At 42.2% G+C, this 11,957-nt stretch overlaps 1 protein-coding gene across 1 annotated transcript in view; it reads right to left on the reverse strand.

Annotated features, from left to right (window-relative positions):
• The window catches only part of TNIK (TRAF2 and NCK interacting kinase), a 445,063-nt gene that overhangs the window by 133,237 nt on the left and 299,869 nt on the right, over positions 1–11,957 (reverse strand). Inside the window, exons 5-6 of the mRNA XM_045297671.1 lie at positions 3,514–3,624; positions 317–407 (exon numbers count right to left, since the gene is read on the reverse strand). Of these exons, the coding sequence (XP_045153606.1) occupies positions 317–407; positions 3,514–3,624 (202 nt within the window). The remainder of the gene's footprint in view (positions 1–316; positions 408–3,513; positions 3,625–11,957) is intronic.

Below are 11,957 nucleotides of genomic sequence, written 5' to 3' on the forward strand. Positions count from 1 at the left end.
AAAGAAAAAGAAAAAAGACTACCAAGAAAGAGTAGGAGGCCATTTCCGTCTGTCCCTCTAAACGGCCTTTGCAAATAAATTTAGATTGTTTTCATACACTGATGAAGCACATCGTGCTGTTCACCAGACTGCGTGCCAATTCACTCTGAATGCTTTCAGAAATGTCCAATGGACAGAGAAGCATGTTCACTTCCACAATCATCTTTAACTTCAGGGTGACAAATTTACACTCCTTACCAAAACAGCACAAAACAATGCTGTTGGGAGAATCTGATCAATTCCGGTAAGCCCCAGATTCACGTGTTTTTTCCCTTACCTAATTTCACCTCTGCGTTTTCCGTCAGCAGCACATTCTGCCCTTTGATATCACGGTGAATCACTTTATGTTGGTGCAGGTGACTCAGCCCCTGGAGTGGAGGGAGAGAGTTTGGAAGCGTTGTTGCTAGGAGCATGAGCCAAAGCACAAATAAAGGTTTTAGACACTAATGAGCTAAGAAACAAATGCCAAAGAAATGGAACGTGCACAAAGCTACCTGCGCACATTTATTTGCATTTTCTTGGAGTTCAGAGTGCTGTTCTAAACCAAAGGCAACTGATCCCTATGAAGTGCACGACACAGGCACGTAGGATCTGATGGCAGGTCCCTCTGAATCAAACAGGGATACAGTTCTGATACACACAGTTCCCCCTGACAACGCTGACTCAGTGTTGTTGGGGTTAGGCGCCAGAGGCAATTCTGACCCAGAGCGCCCTCATGTACAGCAGAGCAAAACATCGCCTGGTCTTTCGCCATCCTCTAAAATTGTGCTTATGTTCCGGCTGATTGTTGAAGCCCCTGTGAGGACCCCCTGTCTCGGTTGAGGTAGGAATACCTGTAACGACTCTACAGAAAACGACCTTCATCTAACCGAACACCTTCCCCTACCTTTTGGGGGCAACGGTTCAATGTGAAATTAATTAATAGCACCTCCGTTAAACAGTTTTAATAAAGCTCCATAAAACATTTTCCGAACCAGTCAAGAAATGTCCCACTGGCTCTAGATAAAGTGGTTCACATGAAAAAGGAAAAGTTTCTATTTTCTTCATTGATAGTTATCACTGCCAAGGGATATGGTGAAGCTTTGCTCGTGCAACGAGACAGTGATTTCTGACATCCAAACCTGACAGAGTTCCATTTCTCAGTGCGCCAATCTGGGTCTGGAGTCATTGGGGTACTGAGTTCTACAAGCGTACATGTACCTCAGAGGGAGGTGCATGGTTCTCAGAGAAATCATAAACTTAGAGCAATTAAAATCTGAGTCTTAGAGCAAAGGATGACAATGCTAACCACACTACTAAATCAAGGGATTGAGTGCGCAGGGCTGCATTCCATTTTATGTATTTTCTGTTTAATATTTTTCCACAGTAAAGGTGGGGTATAAAGGGTGAAGTCCCCAAAAGAACCAGAATTTATTTTCTGAACTTTCTTGTTGAAGGGATTTGGCAGGAGAATATAGCTATCCAAAATGTCTACACCCACATTACATTCGGTAAGCTACATGCTCATCAGCCGTGGGGATAATGTCAGCTGTGATGGAGATTGCCGGGCAGACCTCTCTGTTTCTCTTCGAGTTTTATGTTCTGTTCTGCTCAAGAAGTGTTTTCTTTTAAAAGCTTTACTTTTATACCTTTGCACAGTGATTTCCATAATCTACTCTAATTGATCTTTTACTATGGTCTATGGCAGGTGCCAAGTTTCATGCAATCATGAGGCTACATCAATCGATGAAGCACTGTTTATTGAATGGAGAAACCTTCCTGCACGTCAGTGTTTCCTTTGCCAAAAATGCGGTGCCCAGATGTCACTACATATGTCTCTTGATGGTCTTCCACTGGACACTTATCTATTCTTGTGACAATAGCTCTGCCTTAATTACTTATTAGGCTTCTAATAAACTGTGATATCTGACGGCATCTGACTTCCAGCTGTGTGATTCTTCTTCAGCCTTGTCTTGGCTATTCCTGGCTTTCTGTATTTCCATACGGTTTTTGAAAGTGGCTTGTCGACTTTCATAAATTTCATGAAATTTACTGGGATTTGTTTGGGAGTACAATGCAATGATTGATGTATCAAATTGAAGAGAAATGGTATCTTTATAATATCAAGTCTTCTAAAGCATAACTGTGGTATATAGTGTACATTATCAAATCTCCTTTAATTGATCTTAGTAACCCTTTGTAGCTTTCAGTGTAGAATTCATTCACATCTTTGAGTAAATTTATTTCTAAATATTTGATTTTAATTTTGTTATCATCTTAAAATTTCACATTGTATTTGGTTTCTGTTTTGCTAGACCTCGTTTGCATTTGCTGCACAGAAATCACGTTTTTATGTCCTTCTTCCCTCGATTCCGTGTGTCCCCCCTCGCAGATCTATTACACAGCACTGCCAGGGAGCCCGTTCCTACTCAGCATGAGCCTACAGGGTCTCGATTCTCAGCATGACCGTAGATGACAACTGCCTGTGTGGGCTTCTCAGGCTCGCAATCTGTGCGGAAGCAGAAACGTCATCTTCCTCCTGTGGAGCAGCTAGTGGATTTGAACTGCGGACCTTGTGGTTAGTCGCCCAATGTAGAAGCCACCAGAGTGCCTTCCCCATTCTCCTATTAACAGCACACAATCCATTTCTGCAAAAGTATTTCATGGACACACACTTAACAGCTTGAATTTTTGTTCTCATAGTAAGGAAGGAGAACTTACGAATAAGTAATGGTTACGAGGCACAGATAGTACGCGTGCTCAGCGGACATAGAAGAGCAGCCTTGGTGTTAGCACTAAGATAAACTCAAGGAATTCAAATATGCCCAGTCATTTTCTTGGGCCAGAATTGAGCTCCATCAATATGGCATGATGGACCAGATTGTCTGTGTGTTAGCCTGTGGGTAAAGCTAGGTCAACAGGCAAAACCTTACCCAGTTGCTCTAGTTGATTTAAGAGATTAAGTCTCAAAGAATGCCTGTAAAGATATAACTGGGTGTGCTAGGTTTATGTGTGGAAATGACTAATGTCACCCATCTTTATAGACTATGTGGTAGAAAGGCATCACTACATTCATTATGATAGGCTAGTTATAGCTTTCAAAGTATAAAACTGAAATGAGTGATCAAATAGCTTAAAGCATTCATTTCTAAAACGTAACCCTTCTTTTATGATCAAAAATCAGATTGTTCATTGAAAATACCATTGGAAATAAATCTTTGTTAAGGGAACTCACCCAGCGTCAGCCTTTCACACGGAGGTGCATATGGCCTCCACAATCCGTCCCTCTACCTACACACAGAATGGCTCTTCTCTCTATTAGCAAAAACCTCTCTCCAATTCAACCACCATCAGCACCAATAGTAGCCTAAAACTCAAGAGATCTCCAATATGCTTATGGATTTCAATGGTTTGAAACAAAATTCAACATCTCCCCAAATATCCACTGTTACCTCAAGACATCAGGACGGAGGCCAGGCCCCACTCGTTACATACCCGTAAGATCTCCCTGCAGATGTAGGCGATCCATTCCTCCTTCAGCGTGTTACCTTTTGTGTTCTTGATCAGATCGGTGACAGAGCCAGCGCCACAAAACTCCATCACCAACTAGCAACGAAAGCAAACATGCCATCATTGTGATTACATCTTCACAATTTTCACTGGGTTGGGTTAATAAAGTATAGAGATGCCCGGTGGCTACTTTGGAATGCTATTCCTGCCAAGAAAAGTGGTCATACCAGAATTTGTTAAACATGAATCTTTTAAATTAGTTTCTTCCCAAAATGGTAGGAAAGGAACTTATTATTATTTTTCCAACCAAAAAATTAACATTGGAAATTTAGGAAACTCTTCGTGTCCTATGTGATTTTTTAAATATATGCTGATAGATGGTCTAGACATCATTAAAAATACCTTGTGTTTTTCCCTTGCACTTGAACTCACCTGTCCTACAAAAATAGGCTCACTCCCCTGCCAGGAAGAGCACTGGTTCTCTAAGTAGTCCCAAGTCAGGGCACCATGAGTGCACACTGTTTGTGTTATTAGTTTGTAAATGGCACAGTAAGCTGTCAGAGTAAGGACTATCTGTTTTTAATTAACTTCAGCAAATGTTCCCAGGAGGTTGGGCACATCAAATAAATTCAATAAACAATAAACCTTAATTTAGCACCTTTCATCTAAAAAGCTCCAAGCTCTCTATAAATATAAACTCATTACAGTGCTCAGCAGCTTCGTAAAAAAGGCAGAAAACAAATATCCGCTTTACGTAACAGGGACGCGGAGCCTGGAAGAGGAAAAACAAAGCTGCGTCACAGCTCTGATGTCCATTTCCTACGTTACAAAGAGATCATCCATTTTCATACGTTTCCTTCCCCTTCGCCAACCGTCACCTAACTAGGCACTTACTGACCCTCTTAAGTTACCTGGGGAGAATCCAGAATAACCACCTACCAATCAATGACCTGACAGTAGAGACAAGACTGAAATGGTGTCTTCATGGAACCTCATTGATGCTGTTGGTTTTGGCAAAATAAACATTCCCAACATCAGCATCAGATCATAAGATCCCCAAACGGCCTCCCCAGGTGACAAAACCTTCAGGGAAAAGTTGCCTTCCTTCTTCCTGCATCTCTAGTACCTAGTACAGTTAATACAATAATTGGCAAAAGTAGAAACTCAATCCCCACAAAATCATGAAATGGGCTTAATGCATGAGTTTCTAATGCTTCTATAACTTGTTTTCTTGTGACTTCTCACAAGGGAACCCCTCTTCTCCAGGAGGCTAAAGGAAATAGAATTACAAGGCATTTTCTAAGGAAATTTGGAAAATGACCACAATAGACTATGGTCCAACTGGATAAGAACTGTGAAACTACCATATACGACAGCAAGGAAGTGATCAGAGACCACAAGACCATGTCACCAGAGGGCTCAGGGGCCAACTGAAGACGTTCCCATAGGTTAAAGACGGGCAATTTCAGCATTCGTAAGAATAACAATGCCAATGTCTTGAAAAACATTTAATGGGTCTAATGAAATTATTTAATACAGATATTCCCTCCCCTGGCAGAACTAGACAGGAGGCAACCTCTTATTTCAAAAGCTGAAAAATAAAGGGAAAGAATCATGTGTTTTTATCTACCTTATATAAACATTATGCCCAGGTGTCTGAATAATAACAGAGGGAAAGCTTATCCTTAGGAAGAAACAAAAAAACCCTAATAAGTGGACAAGGAATATACAATTCGAATATCACGTTTTTGCAACCCCAGGACAGTAACCAGTTTGGAATGGCCAGTAACCGCATGAAACAAAGAAGACCCAGATATGATTTGCTTCATGATAGCAAAACACAGCAGCACCTGTAACACAGTCTGGCTCCAAAGAGAAAACAGAAACAAAATCCCGGACTGAATCGATTCGTTAGATTCAACCATCAGTTTACAGGAAATTCAGAAAACTGAGGAACATATTAAATCCTGAAGGTAAAATCAGCAAAATCCAGATGAGGAACTCAACAGGGCAAATAGTCTGTTTCTACAATACCTGAAATGCAAGGGGGTAAGAGAGAGTGGACACCTACAGACTTAGAGCGGGACAATGAGATCTACAAACCAACTACAGTGCATCCATCTCATTCCAATATTACCTTTCGTAAGTTAACGAAAAATCATGAACTATTTTGTTTAAAAAATACAACTCATCATAAAATCTAGGTATTATTGCTACTAAGAAAATGTGGTCAATATATTTAAATATATATATAATGGCATTATGATGATGCCACCCAAGGTCTTATCTTTAGGAGAAACATAGTGAGACATTTATAACTAAAATGAGAAGTTAGTAGATAACGTCAACATCATTCTGGCCAGGGGAAAGCCGATGAAATGCAGCTGAGGCAGGGCTGGCCATCCCTTTGTGGTTGCTGGGGCGTATGTCGGGCACATCTGCTCACGGCACTGCTCTGTCTGCTGTTCGCTGCTGTGGAGTCTACTTGTCAAGTTCATGAGCATCCTATCCTGTGGCAAACCATGGAGGGACAAAAGAAATATCCTTGGGCAGAAAGACAAGAAGATGGGCGTTCAAACCATGTTGTTGTCCCTTCTTCCAATCCGATTTAGGGCAAAGCAGTGGCCAGGCCTTTTACAAATACATCTCCTGCTCTGATCAGCTAGAGATCAGAGAAAAGGCCTCCTCACAGCTCTGTTAGGCTCCACAATTACAGTTCCCAAGGAAAGCAGTGGAAGCCCAGTGACTCCAGACTTTTAAAATTAGACTGGACCAAAGGCTTTCAAATATTCAGGAGGAAACAGTCCTACTCTAGCACTAATGTCAGTGATTTCTATAATTTGCGGCTCCATTCAGCTCCAGCTGAAGGCTGCTAAATTCTTTTCATCTCACGAGGGAACAAAATGATTGTTAAATTATGTAATGGGATTTAAAAAAGAAAGAAAGAAACATAAAGAAAGGAGCCAGCACTTGCTAGCAATCAGTTCCTGCAGCCACACAGCAACACTGATAATTACTGCCACCACGCAGCGGGGGCCTTCCCTCGCCACAGGTAACCTCGTCACAGAAATAAACAGACACAGGGCTCAACATGCCAAGCCCAGCAGTGATAAGTCAATGACTTTCCGTCTCACAAGTAAGGGATAATGGATCATTAATTTAAAGTTGTCAAAGACTTGGTTTATATTGGGGCAGTCACACTTGCTAACATTTACCGAGAATTTACCAGGTGCCCGGCACTGGGCTCAGTGGTTTCCAATGGCTGTTTTATCCATTCGTCCTTCTCTTGATTTCCCTTTCCTTATTCATTTGGGAATTGAGCTTAGTTATGGTCTATGGCATCATCCTTCGTATGTACTCATGAAGTAAAAAGAACAGAGTTGAAAACGGGTGCTCTCCCAATTACTAGTCATGGGTCTGTTCTCTAACCACCCTAGGCTGAGTAGCAACAACTCTTTGCTAGGGTTGACAGGCACTATAGAGTTGACTTTAGATTCATAGCAAACCATGTGACAGAGTAATACTGCCCATAGCTTGTTTTAGGCTACAATCTTTACAGACCACCACTCATGTGTTAGTTGGTCCTTCCTACAAAGGAGCTTATGTGTTGCTGCAATGCTGGGAGCTATGCTAATAGTATTTCTCATACTAGGAGCATTAACCATAGTGGACAGGTCTCAGGGGAGTTTTCAGACTGAGATAAGACGACACAGAAAACCCTGGTCATCTACTGCTAAATAAATTGGCTCGTGAAACCCTTCGGAATTGCTGCGGGACATTATCTGCTGGAGTGCAAGGACAGGAGCTCCTCAGAACGGAAAACATTCACAACAGAACGGGGGCAGAGGTGCTTCTTCAAAGTAGAGGCAACCCTAACGATGTGGATGGAGCAGTGTGGGGATCTTCATCTCCTGAGGTGGCGCGACTTCATATGAGGAGTAAGCGGTAGAAGATTCACTAGTAGTCCGAACTAGTACGCAATATGAATCTAAGGACAACTGGATTTTGTCAAAAATGAAATGAAATGCATAGAAACCAACATCTCAGTCGTGAGCAAGGCAAAATGGACTGGTATGGGCTACTGGGAAGCACACATATGATTCACTATGCTGGGATGAAAAATTAAAGAAGAATGTACTGCAGTCATCATCAAAAAGAACAATCCAAGACCTCGTCTGACGTACAACACTGTCAGTGATGGGATAAAACCCACATGCCTACAAGGGACACCAGTTATAAGGCTAGTATTCCAGTGTATGTACAGACTAGTAATGCCCAAGAGAAGACAGGGAAAACTTTAATGTCAGCATTCTGAAAGTGATCAGCCATGCCATCAGGATGCATTAGTAATTACTGGTGATTGGAATGCGAAAGTTGAAAATAAAGAATTAGTAGTTGGAAAATAGGGTCTTGGCAATAGAAACTTTGCCAGAGATCGCATGATAGAATTTTTCAAAACAAACTACATATTCATTGCAAATACTCTTTTTTTTAACAAGAAAAATAGCAACTATATAGGCAGACCCTGCTGCATGGACAAAGGTATCAAAAAATAAGTGTATGTGTGGAAAGAGATGATGATGAAGCTCAATATTGACACAAACTAGGCCAGACCATCAATTGATTACATGCAAATTCAAATAGAAGCTGAACAAAATGAAATAAATCCACATGAGCCAAAGAATGACCTTGAGTATATCCCACCCAAATTTAGAGGCCATTTTCAAGAATAAATTTGATACACTGCACACTAACTTGTGTTTGAGTACGGGATGCATTATGGGATGATATCAATGGCATTGTACAAGAAGAAAATGAAGGTTAATAATAATATAAAAACAGGAAAGAAAGAAACGATGAAAGGAGATATTTAGAAGAGATCCTGAAACGTGTTCTTGAACACAAGTAGCTAACAGAATGGGAGAAATGATGACGTCAAAGAGCTGAACAGGACATTTCAAGAGTCAGCGTGGAAAGGCAAATGTTACAATGAAATGTGCAAAGACTTGGGAATGAGAGAATCAAAAGGGAAGAACACGCTGGGGATTTCTCAAGCTGGAAGAATTGCTTGAGCTGTAATACTGCAGGATTCCACTGGCAAAACACTGAACGATGCAGAAAGCAGCTAAAGAAGATGGGACGGATACAAGAGTCATTATTCCCCAAATAATAAGGGGTTGTCCTTCAACCGTTTCAGGAGGGAGCATATTGAAGGAAGACGTCCAAGTTGCACTGAAAGCCTAGATGCAAAACAGGGCTCCTGGAATTGATGGGATACCAACCGAGATGCTTCAGCAAATGCAACTCATGCTGGAAGTACTCACTCATCTCTGCCAACAAATTGAAGCCAGCTGCTTGGTAGCTTGACTGAAGGAGAACCATATTTATGCTGATTCCAAAGAAAGACTCCAACAGGTCAAGGAAATTATCACACAATATCACTAACACCGCACACAAGGAAAGTTTTGCTGAAGATAACTTAAAAATGGGGGCAAGCCGCACATCAACAATGAAATACAGACATTTAAGGCAGATCCAGAAAAGGACGTGGAAAGAGGGATCTCACTGCTGACTTCACATGGATAGTGGCCAAAAGCAGACATGTAACTATGTTTTACTGATTATATGAAAGCATTTGACTGTGTGGATCATAACACACAATGGCTACTATTGTGACAAATGGGAATTCCAGAATACTCAATTGTGTTCAAGGAGCTCTAGTGATACAGGGTTAACATTGGGTGGCTAATTACAATTTAAATCCACTCGTCACTCCATGGGATAAAGATGACACGGTCTGTTCCCCTGGAGATTTAAAATTTGTAGTTCCATAAACCCTAAGGAGCAGTTCTACTCTGTCCTGTAGGGCTGCTCGGAATGAGAACGGGCTTGATGGCCGGGGCTCATTGTGCTCATGTGGAACCTGTACACACAGCTATGGGATGCCTCATGGTTTAAGATCAGGAAAAGTGCGCATCAGGGTTCTAGCCTTTCACCAAGAATGTGAATCGTAGGTCAACCTGTATGGTGAGCAAATCATTTGGGGAGCTAGACTCTAGGTGGAAGAGCATGTATCAGGATGAAAGGAAAGCTCATTAACTACTTATGGGGTATGCAAATGAGGCACGCTTGCTTTCTGAAAGTGAAGACCATTTGAAGTACTCACTGATGAAGGTCAAAGACTGCAGTCTTCAATACGGATTACACCTCAATGTGTAAATAAGCAAACAAAAATCTTCATGAACTGAAATAAAAAATGTCACAAGAGCCATTGAAGCTGTCAAGGGCGTCATTTTACCTGGCTGTATAATCTACACCCATGGAAGGAGCAATCAAGAAACCAAATGATCCATCGCAGCAGTGGGCAGGTCTACTGCAAAAGGCCTCCTACAGATTGCCTGCCTTGAGCCATGAAATTTTCAACTGCCTCATATGCATTCAAGAGCTAGATGATGAATAAGGGAGACTGAAGAATTACTATTGCAATGTGGTTGAGGAATATTAAAAATATACCCTGGATTTCCAGAAGAATGAACAAATCTGTCTTGAAAGAATACAGTCAGAATGCTCCTTAGAAGTCAAGAAAGTGGGACTCCATACTTTGCATGTGTTCTCAGGAGAGGCCAATTCCTGGAGAAAGACTTCACGCTTGGTGACCCAGGGTCAATGAAAAGAGGAAGCTCCCCGGTGAGATGGACTGCTACAGTGGGTTCATACATGACCATGACTGGGAGTTTGGCTCCGAGCTGAGTCGCGTTTCACTGTGCTGTACAAAGGGTCACTGTGTTTCAAAGCCAACTTGATGATGCCTACCAACAGTCCAACAATCGTGATGGAAGCATCTATCCGGTCTGTCTCCCAAGGCTAGGTTCGAACCACCAATTTTGAGATTAGTAGCCAGTGTTCAGCCATTGCCCCATGAGGACTTATTGACCACTATAAACCACAATATAAAAACGCCCACCCAACAGATGAGACACGACTGTTACTATGTCTGTAGGTGGAACGTCCCTCGCATTGAGAAAGCTCAGCATATGCTGATTACATGTCCATTCTCTGGTCTGTTTGCAATTATACCAAAGCCAACAGGAAGCTCTTCCGGTTGGGACGATGGCCTCAATGACTCCCCAATGGCCTCTTGAGCTGGATGCTGAGAAGACAGGGCTGAAAGGAGCTCACCAAGTATATTGAGATACAGGTGTTTCTAAAGCCTTTGTTACTGAAAAACACCAAGGACACATTTCACTTTTCTAAGCTTGTGTCACGCAGCAAGAAGACACAGGGCGCATTCCAAGGCATTAGAATTTTTAATTTTGTGTGCATGTGTTGTGTTGGGGACATGAGACGCTCACGCAATGTTGCCTGAACTACTGGGTTAGCGAATAAAATACTGGTGCACTTAATTTGGGAAGCAAGAGGGACGTTGTGTTGAAGGTGGGTCAGAACTGACCCTGAACAGGAAGACACAGGATGATAGGCTCAGGTGTGGGGGCACCCAGAGGCGGTGGTCAGAGGAGAGCACAGTGTTATACAAGCCAGTTCCTGAGGGACTGCTCCGACTTGGAAATGGCTAGTGATTTTCTACCCAACTGAAAATGCTTACTTTTAAAATATAAAGTGTTCTGATAGATTTTCAGGTTTTCATGGTTGATTATTATATATTGTTGTCGGTCGTCTTATATTTTTGAGAAAACCCAATTTCCTTCAAGTTGGCCCCTGACTCCGGGCAACCCCACGTAGACCACAGTGGAATTGTTTCCAATGGCTGACTTTTCAAAAAGGGATCACCAAGTCTTTCTTCCAAGGCGCCTCTTGGTGGAACTGAACCAATGATTTTTCAGTGGACAGTCAAGTCCATGAACCGTGTGCACCAAAGCCAAGGAGGATGTTTTCCTCAGACATCAGGAAAGAGGATTTGCTTAGAATACGCTCCAGTGTATCTGCGTCTGCAGACAACATGGAAGGAGGAGTCCTCAGCTGCTTCCAGGAGTCGCACACAGGGGACAAAATGCCTTCTGTGTTGATTCACCAGAGATGGTCCCTAGATGGTCCCTTCTCACTTTCCCTTTCTAACGCAAGGAACCGCTGAGAGTTAAGAAATGGGTTGTTTTTCAGAGCCAGCCTATGAGATCCAGGATGGTTTCCATGGGCTTGAAGGTATATAAGTACTTACTAGTTCTTGGTAGTAATTTCCTATACTAAGAAACAGAGTCTGAAGATGATGCTTTAAAACTGTATCCACTAGCCCTGAATAGGCCGAGAGGCGGTCATTCTGCTCAAATGGTACCAGACATTCCAGAGTACGTGATGACCCTCAAATCCCTTCATATTTTATGGGAAAAGCAGAGACTGGGGGGGGAGGGGGAGGAAGAGGAAGGAACAAGAGTGTGACAAAAACGAACCCAAACTCCCTGCCATGGAGTCATAGC

The sequence above is a fragment of the Echinops telfairi genome, unplaced genomic scaffold (assembly GCF_000313985.2).
Source record: "Echinops telfairi isolate 266 unplaced genomic scaffold, ASM31398v2 ScPeMD7_7420;HRSCAF=8458, whole genome shotgun sequence".
NCBI classification, from domain to species: Eukaryota; Metazoa; Chordata; class Mammalia; order Afrosoricida; family Tenrecidae; genus Echinops; species Echinops telfairi.